Source organism: Notamacropus eugenii, chromosome 4, assembly GCF_028372415.1.
Source record: "Notamacropus eugenii isolate mMacEug1 chromosome 4, mMacEug1.pri_v2, whole genome shotgun sequence".
NCBI classification, from domain to species: Eukaryota; Metazoa; Chordata; class Mammalia; order Diprotodontia; family Macropodidae; genus Notamacropus; species Notamacropus eugenii.
In genome coordinates, this window is record NC_092875.1 from 35,232,830 (window position 1) to 35,254,460 (window position 21,631).

At 43.3% G+C, this 21,631-nt stretch overlaps 1 protein-coding gene across 4 annotated transcripts in view; it reads right to left on the reverse strand.

Annotated features, from left to right (window-relative positions):
* CUX2 (cut like homeobox 2) overlaps positions 1-21,631 on the reverse strand; it is a 366,464-nt gene that overhangs the window by 328,800 nt on the left and 16,033 nt on the right. The window contains exon 2 of one of the 4 annotated variants that reach the window (XM_072600461.1): positions 225-365. The exons of 2 other annotated variants lie outside the window; for them this stretch is intronic. In XM_072600461.1, the coding sequence (XP_072456562.1) occupies positions 225-227 (3 nt within the window). In that variant the 5' untranslated portion in view covers positions 228-365. Of the gene's footprint in view, positions 1-224; positions 4,571-21,631 lie in introns of those variants that run through there. One more of the 4 variants, XM_072600462.1, reaches the window with a different exon arrangement.

A 21,631-nucleotide genomic window follows, 5' to 3' on the forward strand; every position in this document is an offset into this window, starting at 1 on the left:
GATGTGTGTAGCCCAAAATATCACCATGCAGAGACAGCAGCCAAATTCCCCGGCACCAGCAGCTTTTAAGCCCTTCCAAGCTGAGCTGCTCCAGCTCCATTGGGTTGAGTTGGGTTGGAAGGCAGGCCTAAATAAGAGCGTGCTTACCCGAGCGCCCTCTCCAAAAGCAAAGTTACGCTTGACTTAGTCGGGTACAAAGAAGCAGAGAAAAAGCAGAAACCTACCATGTTCACGTGTGTGTGCCTGGGCGATTTGATCCGTTAGCACAGGGAACAGGCAGGGTTTTCCCCCCCAGTATAACATCCAATGACAGCCCCAGAAGCCTCGAAAACCGCTGGCACCAAAGAGTTTAGAACAGTGTTTCACTGAAAAAATCGGGAAAAATAATTTCCCCTTAGGCTGGAGCTGGTAGCAACTTCTTCACACCCACTCCCTCAAACCCAAGTTAAATAATACTTCATCATAAAAGAAACAAAACAAAAACAAAACAGAAGATGCTCTATCTACTTTATGTCCTTCATTTTACAGATGAAGATGCTGAGACCCAAGGACTGCAGTGGTTTCTCCAAAGTCACATGCAACTGGTTAAGGACCACAGCCAGGAGTTGAACTCAGATCTTTGGACTACAAATGCAGTGCTGTCCCCCTTCCTTGTTTTCCCATTTCAAATTTCTCTTCCTTTTTGGGTCTGTCCATGCAGCTTCCACACTTCATCCTACCCCCAGCCCCAATCCTTCTTCTCGCTCCCCAAGATCCACCAAGCTAGGCACTTGACCTTTTCATATCATTCTCCAGATACAGAAGCTACCATTCAATGGATGCTACGGGCATCCACACACCCATCTTCCAGCTCCTTAATGGCTAGCTAGCCACTCATTGGAGCCCCCATTTCATTTCCAGAACTGTGTTCCCCTTGGATCTACTGTGAATGTCTGTGTTCTCACAGAGCTCGCTTTCCAGGGTTTAGTATGTCAGCTCTTGAGAGCAGGGACTTCAATTATCTGGCATAATTTTATTTATTGAAAAGCGCCATGTACACTTTACAAGCACCGTATAAATATTTAATAATAATAAAATGCTAACAGACCCTTAACAAGGAGAGTGCTGGCCTGATCACCCATCTGTATGTGTGTATGTCTACATCTCTATCTAGACTAATGCACACAGAGACCTGGATGTGCACACATGTGCACACACAAACACAAACACACACACATACACATTGTGCAAGAAGCAAGAAACACATATTTTAATTCCAGCAGGAAAATTCACAGATAATGCTTTATGAATGTCCCAGATCACCTTCTCCATTGGCATAAACCCTGGAGTGCTTTTCCCAGCTCTCCTCCTTTGTGCATCCCCCTACCCTTCCCTAAAGACACACCAGAGTAAAAATAGACAAAAGGAATCAGTTCTTAAATCCTCGGAGATCCCTCCCTCTGGAACATGTGCTTTACTTAAGTCCTTTCCATGCTCCCTGGTGGAGATAAGTTCTGGTCAGCCAAAGTGGCAGGTTTTAGCCTAGGATTTTCTGAGATTGCAGGGTAATGTCAACTAGAAAAGCTGTAGCATCTCCATTTTGTTCATTCATTCATTCAGATCACTAGAAAGGAGTACTGCTCTCGGAATGTCATGTATCATTCATTCACATTCTTTCAGACTTTGTTTAAAAGAGCTCTGTTCTCAAAGGATTTTATCTCATTCATTCATTCAAACTTTTTAAAAAATGAGTACTGTTCCCTCATAATTTCCCTAAATTTGTCATTTATTCATTCACATTCATTCATTCATTCATTCAAAGTTTTTCAAGAAGGAATTTTGCTCCCAGAATATTAGGTATCCTTTATATTCATTTGTTCATTCATTCATTCATTCATTCATTCATTCAGATTTGACTAAAAAGTAATTCTGCTCATGGAGTGTTATGTATCATTTATTCATTCAAATTCATTCATTCAATTTTTTTTTTAAAAAAAGGAATCCTGCTCTCAGAGAATGTCTCATTCATTCATTCATTCAACCAACATTTAATCAGGTGACTATTATGGGGAGGGGGTTGCAGAATAAAAAGACTAAGTTCCTGCTTCCATGGAGCTCAGTCTAGTAAGGGAATAAGACACAAACACATAATTCTTATACTCAACCTTATAAAATAAGTGAATTAAGGAGGTACACCACAAAGTGTGAGAATTAATAGGAAGCCTTTCAGGAAGAGGAAAGATCAGTGATGTCTTCACAGAAGAGAGGCCATTTGCACTGGGCTAGTTAGGATAGTTAGGCATAAAACAGACAAAGAGAGAAGGGCCTTCTACGTAGAGGAAGGCTCATCATGATAGCAAAGTTTGGAGGTGGACAGCAGTCCTGGTTAGCTAGAGCAGAGTCCTTGGAGACTCTCAACAAAGGCTCTGAGTTACAAGTTGCATCTATTTTTCAAAAACCAAAGTTCTCTAGTCAATACATCCAGCCCAGAGTGGCAGTGTGGTATAATGGATAGAGCACCAGGATGATCTGGGTTCAAATCCTGCTGCTGCTAGGTACTATCTATGTGGCCCTGTTCAAAGGGTGTCAGGTCTTATGGTCTCTAGGGTTAAAATGATAAGAGATGGAAGAGGAAATATCCACACTGGGAGTTGTCGATGCCAGTGATGTCTTATGTCTGGACCAAACGTCCTGCCTACTATGGCCAACAACCACCTCGGTTGTGCCTCAAAGCTAGAGCATTAATGAGTGTAATGGTAATGTTAGGGTGAAAAAGCAGAATGGGAAATCAAGAGTCAGAAAGCCCTTGGTTCAAATCCTGCCTCTCTCCCTTTCTAGCTAGTTGTATGACTTTGGGCACATCAACAAACCAATTATATTGTCTGTGAGACAATATAATTACTGATTATTACAGAATTACAGAATAAAATTGCTGATTTAGCTTCAGTTGAGGAAATTTCCCCACTATATTGGTGAAATCACAGATTGTTCAGATCCCACTCATCCCACAAAACAAACCCACTTACATAGTGGTTTAAGGTTTACAATTATTATTTACAATTATGTAACAATTAAGTAGTTTCAACTATTCCTCATTATACACATGTGAACCTCATGTGAACCTCCCAAACTTAAAAGCTGCAAGTAATTATTATCCCCATTTTACAGATGAGGAAACTGAGGTTCCCAAGTTACGTGACTTGTCCAAGGTCACAGATGTAGTAAGCGTCAGAGGTGGGATGTGAATGCCTGACCCCAAGTCTGGAACTTTTTTTTGAAGGGGGTAGAAAGGCAATGGGGATTAAGTGACTTACCCTGGGTTACACAGTAAGTGTCTGAGGCTGGATTTAAACTCAGGTCCTCCTGACTCCAGAGCTGGTATTCTTTCCACTGTGGGACCTACCTGTTCTTGTTTGGCATTCTTTTAAGTAAGGCTTCTAAATCTTTTTTTTTTGTGTGTGTGTCAAGGACCCTTACAGCAATCTTCTGAATAGGTCCCTTCCCAGAATCAGAATCATTTTTTAAAAATTCATAATTCAAGGAAACACTAAATTTCAGTTAGAAGTCACTGAAAATAGAAGCGTAATATTTTTCCCATGCAAGTTCATGGACCTCCAAAATCTACCTGCAGACTCTATGGGGATCTGTGGATCCAAGGGTAAGAACCCATGGCTCTTAAGTAATGTTCTTAACTGATTCTTTCTGACCTATTCTCTTGTTCTTCTCCAACACTTTAGCTGGGCCTGGTTATTTGCTTCCTTGTCTCCTCCACAAATGGAGTTTTCTTCCTACCTTCTCTACTTCAATTGTGCCCATCTGGAATAGCCAACATTAGTAACTGTCCCTATTTGGAATACCCAACTTTAGCAATTGTCCCTATATGGAATACCCAACCTTACCAGTTGTCCCCATTTGGAATGCCCAGCTCTTTTTCTGTTCTTAGAATGCCACACTTCCTTTAAACATTAGCTCATAACCCATTTTTTTTACACAAGGCTTCCTTTGCCAAGTCCAGCAGAGGTTCAAGTCACCATCCAAGGGATTCCTACCATGTTTACAGGCATTACCACATAGGCCAGGTTTGGATTATACAGCATCATAAGCTTATCTAGATTCTTTCTGAATTGTCTAGGTTCTTTCTCTTCAATGCAATGATGTATCCTCAACAATTCCTACCACAGTGCTAGCCATATCAAGGAATTTAATAAATAATTATTGGTTGGCCTTGTTATTGTAAAAGAAGCATCAAAATATCTGGCCTGGGAGGGGCCTGAGAACAGAGAAGAGGCTTAGGAGCTCCTAGAGGAGCTGGGATTAGTGGTACATGCTTGTAACCCCAGATACCAGGGAGGTTGAGGCTAGTAGATTCCTTGGGATTGGGAGTTCTGAACTGCAGTAGGATTAAAGTTGATCATTTGCCTGCACTAGATCTATCACTAATATGGGTCCCATTATCAGGGTCCCATAAGGCTGCCTAAGGAGGGATGAACAAACCAGAAGTAGGTCTAGACAGAACTTCTGAGGTGATCACAGTAGGTTGAGTCTATGAGCATATGCTGTACTTCATCCTGGATGAGACTGGGAGGCCTAGTCTCAAATATAAAAACAAAACAAGTAGGCAAAAACTCAAGGACTGTCAAGACTGTGAGGACCCTTAGAACATGGAATGTCAGAGAGGAGAGGGGGCCTTAGAATGTCAGAGATGGGAGGGATATATATTGTATATATAGTATATAGGGTCTGTACATATATATGTGTACATATATACACATATATGTATACATGATATATTCTTACATATAATAGAAATAGGTAATAAATGGGTGAGTGTATAAATGGATTGATGAATAGATATTATATATATGGTATGTGGTTGACCCCATTTTTCATTGATATAGGGAATTCTCAATTAAGGAATTTCCTCAACAAAAATATATAAGAACAAAATACATGTATTTATATGTATATCGATATAAAGGATCAGACCTGTGATTTCATGGCTATAGGGAGTTCCCAGTGAGAAAAGCACTAGCTTTTGTTTCTCTCATTATTTATGTCTTTTATCTCTACCTCTGTGTCTCTGACTCTTCCAATGCACTCCCTCTACAACTCAGTCTCAGAGAGCTGTCCAGGGTTCTGAGAAGTTCAGTAAGTCTAGGTATGCCCTCCACTGGAAGTAGATGCAACCCATATATAACTCTAGCATTAGAAATCCATCAGATTCATAGAAGTTAATAGACTCATCCAGGGTCACATCCCATTTATGCTTCACAGGCAAGACTTGAATCCAGCCCTGCATTCTATCCAGTATTCCACTTTGCTTCTCTCTGATAAACCTCCATCCATGCCTCATAAATGCTTAATAAATCTTTACAATGCTACCCACTTGTAGGCTCCAACCCACAAGTAGAGATATCATACAACAGATGCCAACGGCAGGAGTTAAACCCACTTAAAGGGCATGGGACCTTGTTTACAGGAGGAGTTTAATAAATGTGAATTGGCTTCAGCCACTTGCCAAACTCTAGGCATCTACCTCCTCAATGGCTCACATCTGTTTCCTTTGCTCCCCTCCCCTTGCCACTCACCTAGCTGTGACTCTCATTACTTTTTTCTTGAACCAAAGCCTTCTCATTCATCTCCTTGCTTCTAGCCTTTTCCTTTTCTGGGACATCCAAACCACTCTGACGTATTGATCTTCCTAAAGAACAGCTCTGAATGTATCATTTCTCTGCTCAAAGACAATCAATGGCTCCCCACTGCCTACTGAATTATACTTACCCTCTTCAGCCTGGCTCATTTAACTCCTCTCCCACCCAGCCCCAAATTAGCTTTCTGCCCATAGTTTTCCAGTCAATCAAATCAACAGATCAATAAGCTACTATGGGTCAGGTCCTGAGCTAAGCACTAGAGACGCAAAGATAAAATGAAACAGTCCTTGTCCTCAAAGAGCTTATATTCTAAGAGGGTGGGGGAAGAGACTACATAGATCCTGGTAAGTATGTAGAAAATCCACACAAAAAAGATGCAAGGTAACTTGGAGGAGTAGAGAAAGGGGAGAGGGCAGAAAAGGCCTCCAGGAGAAGATGATACTTGAGCTGCAATAGAGTAGAATAAGCACATATTAAGTGCCTACTGTGTGCCGGGTGCTGTGTGAAGTGCTTTAATTAATTAAGTGCTATGTTAAGTGCAAATATCCATTTGATCTCACTTAAGGAAACCAGAGATTAGAAAAAGGCCAAAGGGAAAGGATTTGAAGCATAGAGATTCTGTTACAAGTACCTTAAACTCCCTCCGTTGAAATTAACTTGCTCACCAGTCCCTGAATACAACTTGTCCTTTCTTGCCTCCATACCTTTATTCACAACATTCTCTTCACCTGGTATGCCCTCTCTGAAACCTCTGTCAAAGTTACTCTTGATGAGGAAACTCCTACCAACCGACATATATAGACACATACACATATATGTACAAAAAATGAGTGAACATGTATGCATATAAACAATAATAACAGAGCATTTATAGAATGTTTTAAGTTTTACAAAGCATTTTACAAATATCTCACTTGAGCCTCCCAATAATTCAATAAGACAGGGGCCATTATTCTTCTTCCTAATTTATAGATGAGGGCACTGAGGCTGAAAGAACTTAAGTGACACATCTATTAAGTATCTATGGCAAAACTGGAACCCAGGTCTTCCTGACTCCAGGTCCATTTGTACCAACTAGCTGCCCAATACAGAAGAGACAGAAGATATCCTTAGAGGCAAAGTAACCAAAGGGTGTGACTTAAGGGAAGGCAAGGAACAGGAAAGACCTCCAAAGAAAATGAAAGGACATAGGTGAGGAGCCAGCCATTTCAGGCACAAAGAATCACAAGTAACATAGGCACAGAGAGGGAGGAATGAAGTATCAAGTGTGTGGATGGCTCATGAAGTGTGTGGAAGGCAAGAGAGAATAGGATGACTAAGAAAGGCAGGAAGAAGCCAGGCTATGGTGAGTTTTAGGCATCAAACAAAAGCACTTGACAGTGGAACAATAAGGACTCACTGGAGATTCCTGAGTTGAGAGTGAGGGAGTTGGCCTGACGCGGTGGCCATGATTGGTCAGACCTACACTTTGGGACAACCACCTTGGCAGCTGATCAGAGGATGGATTGAGGTGAGTGGAGACTGGAAGCACGGAGAATGCATACAACATCCAGGTGGGAGGCAATGAAAGCCTGGACAAGGACGGCAGTTATGAGAACGGGGACCTTCAAGAGAAGGTAGAAATCACAAGATTCAGTAACTGCCTGGATCTGAGCCCCTGTTTCCTCATTTGAAAAATGGAAAATGATCCAGATAACCTCCACAGTCACTTCTAGCTCTATATGTGAACCCACAAGTCACTTTCCCCCGTTGGCCTCAGTTTTTCCAACTGTAAAATGAGCCTGGAGAAGGAAATGGCAAACTACTCCAGTATTTTTGACAGAAACATCCCAAAAGGGGTTATGACTGAATCTTTGACCTTAAATCTACCTCCAAGCCCCTTAGATAGGAGTCAAGTGTTGTATTAGATTTGTGGCCTTCTTGGATACCCAGAAAGGTGCCACTCACCCCATAGGTGATCCACAAAGGACTGCACTGACCTCAGAACTGATCACTTAGTCCAACTTGACCAGGCACCCCCTTCTACAATCTGCCAAACACAATCAACCTGTCTCTGCTCTGGACAGATCTCACTGCTGGGAAATCCATCCTATAATTTCTATTTTTTTATTTCTATTTCTGCCCTTGAGGGTTCAACTGAGCAATAGTGCCTGGTAAGTCCGATTCTTCTTCTCTTTGAGTCAAAGAAACTAAACAACCAAACAACAGAAACAACCAGATCTTGCCAAGCTCCCCCTCTTACACTTCACTCCCACTCTGCCTCCTATCTGTTGTTCAGAAAGCTCCCCCTCTTTGTCTCTTCCTCCCTCTTTCCCCCAGCCAAGGGAGAAGAGGGAAAAAATCCCTCCCAAGATCACCAATTTAAAGTAAAGTAAAACCTCCATCCTCCACTTTCCTCAGTACCTAATAATCACACTTGTGTGAAGTTGATGCTCTACATAGCAAAAAGGATAAAAAAAAACCCCATCCTTGGAGAGGGGAACAATCAGACAACTTTTAAGATCGCAGAGCATTAAGGCATTCCCAATTGGGTTTACTAATCAAATAGCCAAATCCTTCATAACCCACCAATCCCTACAGGGCAATTAAATCCTTCCCCTTTAAAATACTTGCCACACTGTCTGGGGACAGAAGAGAGAGGGATTTTTTTATTTTTTTTATTTTTGCAAAATTCATTTGATAAATTAACCAGGGGAAAAAGAAAGAAGTGAATCAAGCTTTGTTCTTTTTATTTTTTTTAATTACGGAATTCACAATGCCTGAATAATGTTTAATAAGAACGATGAAAATTCCTAACAGTATTACAACACAACTGCAAAGAATTAACCTGGTTACCGTGAAAAATTGCATATTTAATTAAGAACAGAGAGTTCAAAACTATCCAGAGATTTCAAAAGTGCTTTTGCCTAAGGGGCTAAATTACATGCTTGCAGGGTTGCTAACAGAGTTACTCGTACAATCATTACCCAAGCGTCCCCATTAAGTGACAATGGGCAGATGACATTAAATTCATTTCAAAAGCAACAGGGGCTGAAGCATTCACTTGGGTAGTTTAAGGAAATGCAACAACCCTGCTGGTACAAATCAGACCCCTTGTTGATAAAGGCAATAATTAAAGAATAATGTTAATTAGCTGCTTTTATTTGAAGGGAAGTATGGTAGCTGGAGACCTTCCAGACGCTACTCCGATACCTAACTGTTCTGTATAATAATCTTCCTCATGGAAGATGAAAAGGCCCTTTTTCTGGAGCTGGAAGGAGCTTAGTGCCACTCGGGTACCTGCTGGCTCGATGAGGACCGAATCTTTCCCCGAGCTCCCACTCAGCAGAGACTAAAAAAAAATAAAAAAATAAGAAGTGGCTTTTCTGTAAGCCGTTAGCACTTTCCCTCCAACCTCCTCAAAAAAGAAGTTTGTCATGGAGTGTGTGGAATGAATTATTGACCCACCTGAGGGATTTGCTATGGGATGTAGGGATGTAACTTAAGTAGGACCATTTTGGTCCAATCTTGCCAAAGCTCAGTGCGCCTTCATGAGGAGAACCCAAGAACCATGGAGCCGATTCTGCTGGAACCTGAGGTTGAAAGTCTCTTTATTCCAGAGTGTTTGGCTGGCCAGCTCCTCATTTACCTGGCTCTCCCCATGCATGGGTGTCTCTCACATCTGCTCCCCTCTTTCTTCCAAGGTGTTGTCAACATTCCAGGCAAAATTTTATAAGGCAGAGAATCATAAATTTTCCCTTTCCTGGCAAACTGATCAAAGGCCTTCCCCAGGGTGTGGGTCAACTGATCTGATTGCAGGTAAGGAACTACTGTCCCAGAGGACAACTGAGAGAGAGGCATGATGACTTCTTCCACTATTCAGCTGCCATCAAAGGGAAAAAAGATCAGACTCACTCACTAGCCATGACTGCCCAGTAGAATCTTGAAGGAGAAGGGTGGAAATCAGAAGAAGGATTTCCCAGCAATGAAAACTGTCCAGAGTGGGTGGTAATGGATCCTCTTTATCGAAAGATTTCAATCAGAGGCAGGTTAATCATGTCAGACAGACTGCAGAAGGGGTGCCTGGTAAGGCTGGACTAACCGATGAGTTCCGAGATTCTCTGTGAGGTCACTTCAATCAATGGGCTCTTTGTGGATCACCTACAAGGTGAGTGGCTCTGTGTTGTGTGCCCAGGAAGGGCACAGATCTAACAGGACACTTGACTCCTGTCTAAGAGGCTTAGAAATTGATTTAATATCACAGATTCAGAACCACAAGGAGCCTCAAAAGTCATATGGACCAACTGAGGCCCAGAGCGGTTGAGAGATAGGTACTAAGTGGCAAGGCTGAGATTTGAACTCCAAGTCCCCTGACTCAGTGGGGGTTTTTTTTGTGGGAATAAGTATGAAGGAGGGAAGGGAGGAAGCAAGAGTTTAGTTAAAGAGAAAAATAAAACATGGATTCTCCTTTTCTAGATAGATAAACCCAGATATAAAGTACTCAGCAACTAGCCCAGGATCCCCATGGAGAGTCAAGAAACTTCAGGTTCCCAGCCCCAGTAATCTTTCCACTTGACCTTTTCCCCTCCTCCCCACCAGCACAGAACCTAATTAGGACATTGAGTCAACCCTACCTCATGGAACCACATGAACTGAGTCATTATCTTATAAAACAAGATCCTATTTGTCAGGTGTTTTGTGAACCTTATAAACATAAGCTAGCACATGATAACGGTCGTTGTGTAGGATGACTGCATTGGCATCAATTTGGGGAGAGGTAGACCCTCCCACCAAAGATCAAAGATTTACGCTTAAAGGGGCCTCAGAGGTCATCTAGTCCAACCTCTTACTTTGAAGGAGGAGAAACTGAGACACGGAAAGGTGAAGTGACTTGCCCAGGTCACACTATTAAGTGGCAGTGAAAGAATTTGAACCAGGGTCCTCTGACTCCAAATCCAGTTCTCTTTCTATATTTTAACTATTAATTATTAACTATGATTATTTCTTCTATCCCCATAGCTAGGATAGCCTGTGTCTAAGCTGGGGACCAAAGCTGGAAGTTGTCCCGAGGATCAGGGGACTGGGAGCCCAGAGATGGAGAAGTCCAGCCCCAGGTCCTTTGGTGACCCTCATCCCAGATGTCAAGCCTATGGTACTGAGACAGAGACCAAACCCAGCTCCGCTTTCCTCTCTGATGCCACTGTCCTCCCCCACCTGAAGCCCCTAGGTCCTGTGGGCTTTTGGCAGGCCTCTCCCATCACAAGCTGATCACATCTACGTTTTTTTTTTTTTATTTTAAGAGATGAATTTTGTTAAGTAGGGCACACTCCTGCTCCACTCTCTGAGCACGGGGCCTCTGGGACCTTCCAAATGGAATTCCCCTACTCAGAGAGGCCAAGGAGTTTGCCCTCAGAGAGGAAGCAAGAGCAAGAGGGGGGGAATGGGGAAAGGATTCAGGAACGACATAGCACATGTCCCATCTCCTACCAGGGGTCTACCTGTCGGGGAGCAGCCTAGTTTATTTTCATCTCAGCCATCTGAGGCCAGATCTTCAAAGATGAGAATCAGGGCCTGCTCTGCAAGGCTTACAAAGGATTTATGGCAGAACATACCTCAGAGAGAGTCTGGCCCATCATCTTCCTTTTAGAGAGTGGAAATCTCGAGCCCAGAAAAGAGGAAGGATTCAGATTCATGCAGGGTCACACAGGCAGAGCACAGCACATCCTGGATGGGGATCCAGATCCTCTGACGGCCAAGCCAGAGAGAGAATTCAAATCACCTTGCAGGCTGTTAGACTGAGATTCTAGATTTCTATGATAGGAGAAGCCATGGGCAAGACTACTGCTGCTTATTACTGTGTTTAACATGGAACTGACTTAGAATCAAAAGCCCAGAAGGACTTCGGAACATAAAATCTCCGAAATGGGAGGAAGCTTGAAAATGGAATGCCAGGAATGGGAGGGGTCTTAGAACAGGGAACGTGAGGGCTGGGGGTGGGAGGTGTCTTAGAATAGGGAACGTCAGAGCCAGGAGGAGCCTTAGAATAGAAAAGGTCAAGAATGGGGGAATCTTAGAACACAGAATATCAGAGCTTGTGGGGAGGAGGGATCTTAGAATACAGACCATCATGGTTAAGAAGGGCCTTAGAACATAGAGTATTGGAGCTCTTAGGGGCTTTAGGACATAGAATATCAGAGCTGAGAGTGGCATTCAAATACAGGTCAGGAATAGAAAGCTTTTTAAAAATCACTTAGTCCAAGCCCCTCATTTTATAGAAGGAGAAAGTGAGACTCAGAGAAAAGCTCAAATTCACCTAAGAGTTTATAGTGGTAAAGACAGGCCCTTAAGCCAGGTCTTTAAGCTCAGTGCTTCCCCCCGGCCCCCCATTCCCCAAGAAGACTGAATGAGCCAATGTTCTGGATCCCTTTCTGTTCTAAAACCCCTGGATTCAGAAGGCTCCCTGGCATTGGAACAAATGTTCAGGAAGAAAGAGGTCCAACTGCCCCCCAGACCTCTCCTGCCATGTGCACAAGGGCAGGGTATTTGGACGTTAATCCCCTTTCAAGGCATGTGGAGAACTCCCTGGCATTCCCAATGCTCACCTCAGGCCCAGCCCAGAAGTGGGGCCCCAGCCCCCACCAGGTCCCATTGACACGGATTTCTTGGGGATGCTCTCCCTGCTCCTAGAGGAGACACCTGCCCCCTGTGCATCAAAAGCCTCTGCCAGCCGCCCGCCTCCTGCAAACCTCTGCTCCTATTACAGCAGGCCCCACATTACCAGTGAGTCACTTAAACTGCATTGAGATCAATACTCTGGGGGCTGCTCTCAGCTTTGGGGAAATCATTAAATGTTACACCGAACTAGTCAAAAAATAATTACACAGCAAGGAGACATTAAAAGGCACTGGGGCTGCTTCACAGAAATATACACATGCTCAGAGATCTAAGTGGGAAGAGCAGGGCTAGAAGGAGGAAGCCCACATTGGAGCCCTGCTTCTGATACCGAGCTGCCAGGAGGTCATGTCACCTCCCAGACCTTGGTTTCCTCATCTGTAAAATAAGAGGGCTGGACTGGCTGGGCTCTGAACTTCCTTCCAGCTTGAGATCAACAATCTTACAATCTTACTCAATCAGGAACAGGAAAATGGGTCTTTCTTCTAATTGCTCCTCCCTGGAGACCTGCTCTCATCAATCCTCATTTGGACCACTGCAATAGCTCCCTAATTGGTCTCCCTAAAGATACACCCCCTTCCCTGGGAGTGATGGGATGCTCACTCTTCCTGAGGTGACCCATTGCACTTGTGGGACAGCAATCCTGGTTGGGGAGTTTTTATAGACATCAAGTCTAAATCCATTGTTCAGTTATTTTTCAGTCATGTCTGACTCTTTGTGACCCCATTTGGAGTTTTCTTAGCAAAGATACTGGAGTGGCTTGCTGTTTCCTTCTCCAGCTTATTCTACAGATGAGGAAACTAAGGCAAACAGGATGAAGTGACTTGCCGAAGGTCACTCAGCTAGTAAGTGTCTGAACTCAGAAGTAATCGAACTCAGAATGGAGAGTCTTCCTATTCACTGCACCACCCAACTGCCTAAATCTGCTCCCCTTCAATTTCTACCCCACTGATCCTTATCCAAGGATCACAGTCACAGGCAGAAATTCAATTTAACCCACCCAAGAAACATTTATTAAGTACCTATTAGTAAGTACCTACATAGTAAGCACTTAATAAATGCTCCATCTGTCTGTCTGCCTGTCTATCCATCTCTCCATCCAATCACCCATTAGTCTGATTGTCTGTCTCTCTGAGGATAGACTAGAAAAGAAAGTCCCTTCCCTGCTTACCACTGCCTCACAGAATCCCTTTCCTCTTTCAAGCTATAGAATAAGCATCATGTTCTGCAAGAAAGCTTTCCTGATCTCTGCCCACCCCACTCCAAGTACTTGCCCTCCTTTCCATGAGGGCTGAGACCTTCCCACTCACTATCTTTGTATCCCTAGAGTTTAGCATACAGTGGTTATTTAATAAGTGCTTATTGGTTGATCAAGAAGCCTATGACAGAATATATCTCTGACCTAGCCTTGCCACTAAAGGGCTCCAGTCACAGGCAGAGATTGCCCTAGTCCAACCTTGGTCATGACCACCAGTTACTTCCCTCCCCTTAGTCCCTGTACCCTTGATCTCACCCCGAACCACTTCATACCAATCCAAGCCATGGTCACCATGGGTCTAAGGCACCAGAGACCAGTATTAGGAAAACAATTCAGGAAACTAGAACTGGCAGAAAGTTTATAGCTCAAATATGTTAACAGCTTTTGGATATGTCTAGGTGATGCACAGAATAGGATGCTGGACTTGGACTCAGGAAGACCTGAATTCAAATCTAGCTTCCTATATAGGTAACCCTTGGCAAGCCCCTTCACCTTTGCCTGCCTCCATTCCCTCAATTGTAAAACTGGGATAATAATAACACTTCTCTCCCAGAATTTTGTGAGGATGAAAGGAGACAACATTTGTAAAGTACTCAGCACAGTTCCTGGCATACAGTAGGAGCTTAATAAATGCTTATTCCCCTCCTTTTCCCCTTCCTTTTGTCAGCAGTCTTTATCTGACAAGCAATATCCACTCATACACACCCATGCATGGCTAGTGAAAGCTTCCCTTCCCTATGGCTGTAGCCAGGACGCAGCCAGGATTGACGAGGATAACGTCCTCTATAGGAAGCCCATCCCCCACAAGGTAGTGGGGGGCAATAATGACGTTAGCAATAAGTTTTATTGATGACTCCCGTTTTTATTACATATGAATTTATTATGTTGTCATTATTTATGTTGATATTAATTATTATTGATGATAATAAAGAAAATAAAGTCATCAATAAAACTCTTACAAATAAAATTAGAGAACAGAGACAGAAATGCAGCTAACATGGGGTCTTTCCTGGCCTCCCAGAAAAGAGAGAGAGAAGCTCTTGGCAACAGAGAGAAGGCTGGACTTCAGGTCGGGAAGACGAGTTCAAATCCTACGCACTGCTCCTTACTCTGGCCCCGAGTCACAGGGAGTCATTCAATTTGGGCCATGCAAGAAGCACTTTCCGGTTGTGTGATCTTAGACAAGTCATCTGTTCTTTCTTGGACCTCAGTTTCCCCATCTGTAAAATAAATGGATTGGTGTAGATGGACTCTGAAGTCCCAGTTCTAGACCTAAGACTCCAAGAATTTCTTAGGGGATGATTTGTTTTGTTCAGATTCAGGGGTTAAGTGTCCCAGGGGATCCCAGAAATAGAGCTTAAGGATGGTGTGGACTGCCCGATTGAAAGTCAAATACGATATAATGGGAAAGGGGAAGTCTTGAGAAGAGCGCTGGGCTTGGAGGCAGAAGAGACTTGGGCCCCTATGCTGGCTCCAGTACTTCCAAGCACGGTGACCACTAGACAAAGCACAAGATGTGAATGTCGAATGGAATCTCTTGAGGGTAGCCACCAGGGTTGTGATGGAGGCAGCTCAAACCCACTCAGCAAAACTGATTGTTAAATTTTCAGTGTTTTAAAACCAGACACCAGCGAAAGCTACAAATGGGTTGGATTTATTGTTTTATTGACTATCTAGAATTAAGAAAATGACAGGGAAAATGTTAAAAATGCAGATTAAACTTAAAAGTGTGTTGTGTGTGCACTTATTTTTTGAAGAATTAATTATTAAATTTTTACAGAAATTGGCTTTTGTCTTCATAACAGTAGGCTTTGGTACAGTGCCTAGCACATGGTACAATCCAAATAAATGTAGGTTGAATTTAATGGAATGGACACTCATGAGCCTCAGTTTTCATATCTGTAAAATGGTAAGCAAACCATTCACATATTGTTGTCATTGTCTTTCAGTCATATCCAACTCTTCATGGCCTCATCTGAGATTTTCTTGGCAAAGATACTGTGGTGATTTGCCATTTTCTTCTCCAGCTCATTTTACAGATGAAGAAATGGAGATAAACAGGACTGAGTGATTTGCCGAGGGTCACATAACTAGTAGTGTCTACACTTAGTAAGCATTTAATTTGTGTGTGTGTTTGTCCTTCATTGCCAAAGAAGACCGTGCCATCAGAGAAATGATGACATGACTTGCACTTGACTTTGTGTTAAGTGAGGGAGGGCTGTGCAGGTCACCAGCCTCACTTCTCCTCCAGAGCCATCTGAAGCCAGTGATCAGATATTCATCAGGATGACTCAAGATGACCCAGGATGAGGCAACTGGGGCTAAGCGACTTGCCCAAGGTCACACAGCTAGTGAGTGTCAAGTGTCTGAGGTGAGATTTGAACTCAGGTCCTCCTGACTCCTGCACTGGTCCTCTATCCACTGTACCACCTAGCTGTCCTTAGTAAACATATAATAAATACTTTCTGACCGACTCCATCCCTCCCCAGGTGTTTCTGTAAAGGCATCACTGTAAAAATTTTTAAGGAAGATAGAAGTGGGAACTGTGGTTATGAATAGAAAGAAGAATTAACAGCATGATGAGGTAGCTGGAATATACCAAGAAAGGGGCTAGAGTTCGGGGCTTAAAAAGAAAAAAAGTTTTTTAATAAGGTTCACAAGTCTATACTCTTCCTTCTTTATCAACATCACGATTTATTGACTGGAGAGGCCATATTGACTGAATAAATCTTGATAATGACCCCAGCACCAGTCGATGCCTGCTTATTATCTCTCAGAGCTGGAGAATTCCATCTTTCGGGATATGAGGTGGGTGACAAAGCAGCCTCCTGGTGGTGGAGGGCTATGCCAGGCCCCCCACACACAGAGGGGATAGATGGGCACCCTGACATTCATTTTCCAAGTCGAGAGAGGGAATTATTCTTGTGTTATTAATAAAAAGGCACTGGATTCCCATGTCTTTCAGGCCTTTGGGCACAAATTAATTTCCATGCACATCTACTGCATCTTGGTGTTTCAAATAAGACCTTGGAAAAAAATAATAAAATTACCCATGGTTCTAGTAGCCCTGTGGGAGAATCAGGGCTCCCAAGAGCCCCCTCAAATGCAAGAGGATAGGGAGTCAGTCCTAGAATACCTGGCCACCCAACACCCACCAAGACTGGGAAACTACTGCCTGGCTTCCATTGGTTATTACGAGCCCTACAAATCAAGTGGCGATCTGAAAGCACTTTAGAGAATAGGTGTCTTCAGTCCCCTATCACCACTCCTCAAGTCATGGGATCCTAAATAGATTTAGAGCTAGAAGGAATTCACAAACCAAGTTCAACCCCTTCATTTCAGATGAAGAAATAGTGGAACAGGGAGAAGGCGATTCAACTAGCAATTATGAAACATTTTTAGTGGAAACTCCCTGAGGGCAGGCACGGGCTGTTGAATTTTTTGCCACATAAGAGGTGTTCTATAAATGTTTGCTAATTGACTGGTATGTGGTTCTGGGGATACAAGGCAAAAAATAAAACAGCCCTTGCCTGACCTCAGGAAACTTACATTCTATCCTCTAAATAGAGGGATACATGCGTACGATTAAGTAAATAGTACCTATAAACTAAGCAACTCCAGGGGTAGCTAGGTGGTGCAGTGGATAGAGCACCAGTGCAGGAGTCAGGAAGATCTGAGTTCAAATCTCACCTCAGATACTTGACACTCACTAGCTGTGTGACCTTGGGCAAAGTCACTTCACTCCAATTGCCTCATCCTGGGTCATCTCCAGTCATCCTGATGAATATCTGGTCACTGGAATCAGATCACTCTGGAGGAGAAGTGAGGCTGGTGACCTGCACAGCCCTCCCTCACTTAACACAAAGTCAAGTGCAAGTCATGTCATCATTTCTCTGATGATATGGTCTTCTTCAGCAACGGATGAACACACACACACATACACACACACACACACACACAGACACACACACACACACACACACACAAAGCAACTTCAAGAAGGAAGTGCTAACGACTTGGGAAGGATCATAGGTTTAGAGCTAGAAAGGAAGACAGCACTTCCAAGTCCAATTCCCTCATTTTACAGATGAGGAAACAGGATCAGAGAGTGGAAGTGGTTTCATAATATCACCTTAGTGCAGTTTTAAAGCTGAAAGGGCCCTTAGGGCCACTGTCATTTTATAGATGAGAAAAAAATGCAGCAAAGAGAGGTTAGGTCAATGACCTGGTCACACTATTAATAAGTATCTAAGACAGAGTCTAAATTCAGCTAGGGAGAGCAGAGGATGGAGATCTTAGCCTGAAGACAGAAAGACCTGAGCTCAAATCCAGCCTCAGATTGCTACGAGCTGTGTGACCCTGAGTAAGTCATGCAGCCTCAGTTTCTTTATCTGTAAAATAGGGATAATAATAGCACCTATCTCCCAGGATTGTTGGGAAGACTAAATGATTTAATAACTGGAAAGCGCTTATCACAGTAGTAAGTGCTATGTTAGCTAGATCAAACAAGACAAAACTTATAAAGCTCTTTGCAAACCTCAAAGCGCTGTATAAATGCAAGCTACTGTTATTATTCTTATTTCTAACTTTAAGTTCAGTGTCCTTCTGACACAATGAAGAGCTTGTTCTAACCTCTAGTCCTGCCCTTTGGTCCAGAAAGTGCCTCCTGATCCTAGAAACAGATGTGGAAAAGAACTTAGCATTCACCTTGTTCAACATCCTCATTTTACAAGTGGGGAAACTGAGGCCCAGCAAAAGACAGTGATTTACCCAAGGTCACACAGGTGGTAAGTGGCAGAGCTGGGATTCCAGGGGATAATAATGAAATCCTAACATGGCGCTGAATTGCGGAGGGCCTTGAATACCCCAGCCTGTCCTCCAATAACACACCTCATTTCCTGCCTCCTCATATAGCTCAAGAGCTCAGACAATATCTTTGACAAGAATAACAGACATTTACAAAGTACCTGAATGTTCACAACAACTCTGTACAGCGTTATTATCTCCATTTTGCTGATAGGGAAACTGAGGCTCAGAGAGGCAAACAGACATCCCAAAAGGTCAGCTAAGTCAACTTTTTGATTGGAGAGAAAGTTCCAGTTTTTCTTCCTTCCTGTGCTAGAGATGTATTTTCACCTCTTAATAATAGCAATAATAGTAAATATTTACCTGGGAGTAGGTTACACCCTAAAACCTTTAAGTCAACCTTCTTTGCCATTCTCACAATTTGTTGACCTGAGAAGCCACTTCTGGTTCACTCTGTCCCTCCCCCCTCCCTCTGCCACCCCCTTTTGAGGAAAAAGACATCCGCTATCTGACGAAATTCCTCACTTTTTAACCATCATGATAGAAGGACATGGACATGTCACCCCTTCAGAATGGGGAAGCTGAAAGTGTAGAGGGAAGGACACTGGACTTGGAGTAGGAGATAAGACTCTCCTAGTTTATTGAAAAGAGCTCTGACTTGAGAGTCAGCGGACTGGGTTCAAATTCTACTACTGATGCTTTTTACTCATATGAGTTTGAGTAAGTCACTATTAACTCCTTGGGCTTTGGTTTCCTCCTGTGTAAAATGAGTGGCTTGGAATAGATCACCTCTAAAGTATCTTCCAGTCCCCACACTATGACTTGATTAAAGCCTCAGTTTCCCCATGCAAAAATTGAGAGAGTTAGACTCAATGATCCATGTCCCCATCTATCTCAGGCTCTTAATACTTTCAGTCTCACTGATAGAAAGCCCTTGTTTTTCACTGTACTTTCCAGGAATGCCAAGACTGCTTAGAAGACAACTCCAATGTGCTGGGAGATAAGCTTGAGAAGAATGAGTTAAATCACCCCCTGACCAGGTTAGACATTCTGACATAAGGAGAGGGTGTGCTCAGACCCCAGAGGGTTATCTGGTAAAAGAAACAAGGACCTGGCAGAGGGTCATTCATCAAGTTTCATTAACAACTAATCATTTGTCTCACAGAACTAATTAATATTCTACCCACATAGAATGTGGAAGACCCAGGGAGGGGATTCCTTGGAGGTCCCCCACAAAAGTCATCTTCAGGTCCCAAGGTACCTGCGGTTGAATCCTACCCAATACCTTGGCATCTCTCTTTTTCGCTTTGAAGTAAGCCCCTCCCAGCTCTGACTTCCCCTATTCTAAAGCCCCTCCATTCTCTAAAAGCCACAAACCTGCTCTCATCTTCAAGAGACAGTGACAGTGGCATCTGGGTAACACCGTCCATCTCATCAATGCCCTTCCTATTACATGGCACCCAGAGCCAGCCAGAACACACACACCTGATGGGCTTTGACCAGGGCAGAGCACAGTATTATTAGAGATGAGAGGTGAGTACATTCAAAGCCTGAGGAAGAGACAAAAAAAGCAGGAAGACAGGAAAGGTGAAGACAAGAACAGAGGACAAAAATTAGTAGTTTGGCTGGAGAAGAACAAAATTTAATGCTAACTAGAGAAGAGACTGGAGTCGTGAGTACCATGGTCAGCACCATATGCTTTATTCAACTAACATGCCATCCTGGATGCTTCAGTTTTTCTCTCCCCCACCCCACTCCCATCCAATCTGTTGCTAGGTCTCATTGATTCTACCTTCATAACCCCTCGAATACTCCCTTTTCTCTCATCTGAAGCTGCCACTCAAGCCCCTGATCACCTACATCTGGACTCTTGCAATAGCCAGTGATGGGTCTCCCTGTCTCAAGCCTCCCTATACTTCCATCGGTTTTCTATTCACTGTCAAAGTTCTCTCCCTATAGGCACAAGTCTGACTGTGCAGTCCTCCTCTCCATCCACTAAACTGAAATGACTCCCTATTACTACCAGGACCAAATTTAAAATCCTCTGTTTGACTTTTAAAGCCCTGTACAACCTGGCTCCCTCCTATCTTTCTGGCCTTCTCCTACCTTACAACTCTTCCTTAGCCCCCAAATAATCTTTGATTCACACTGGCCCCCTTCCTGTTCCTCCCACAAGACACTCCATTTCCCATCTCTAGCACTCTCCACTAGCTGTGGCCCGCATGCTTAGAAACCTCTCTTTCCTTATCTCCTCCTGGCGTTCTTCAAGTCCCACCTAAAATCCTACCTTCTGTAGAAGCCTCTCTGGGCCCTCTTCATGCTAATGAATACCTTCCCTCATTGATGATGTGGAATTTATCCTGACTCTAGCTTTTTTGTCCATAACTGCTTTCCTCATTGTATGTCATCTTCCCCACTAGACCAGGAGCTCCTTGAGGGCAGGAGCTGTCCTTAGCACTTAGCACAGTGCTTGGCACATAGTAGATACTTAATAAATGCTTATTTCCTGACAGTCTTGGCTGGAAGACCTCTAACCCAGGATCTAGTATTTTGTAAGTGCTTAATCAATGTTTCGGCAATTGAATTGAATCTCTGGTCCAAAATCTATTTCTAAATAGTGATGGAAGAAATGGAAATGGGGCCTGGAAGGCATCGCTGTCATTATCCCCAGTGGAGGCCAAATGAACCTGATGGGATGTGGGAGGGAGAGGAGGGCACAAGGTTTCCTTCCTGTTTGTCTTGAGGTGACATTTTCCAGAGCAGTCTCCTGCTGGTGGAGAAGGCCAGCATTTGGTGACAGGAGGCCACCAAAAACATCTCTAATGGACCCCATATGCGTGCAATTAATTAATGGATTTATTAATTAGGAAAGGAGTCGCTCTTAGGGCTAGAATTGGGGTCACCAGTTTCCAAAGTAAGAGTCCCTGAGCTAAAGATAAATTCTAATTTTCAACAGCCTTTCTAGCTTCCTCAGCCAGAGTGGATTCAATTATCCAACTGTGTTTTAGTATCACTAAAAGACTTGGCACTGAGAAAGGAAGGGAAATTGGGAAGTCAGAAGAGGCTTCCCAGACTTACCCACCAGTAGGGTAACTCAAGATCTTTTCCCAGCATCAGCTGGGAGAGCTGGGCTAGGAGTCAAGAAGACCTGGGATCAAGTCATGGCTCTGCTGCTTACTACTTGTGACTCTGTGCCTCAATTTCCTCATCTGTAAAATGGATATAACAATACTTGTTCTGCCTAACTCACAGGGTTGTTTTAAGGCAGAATATTGGGATGAAAAGG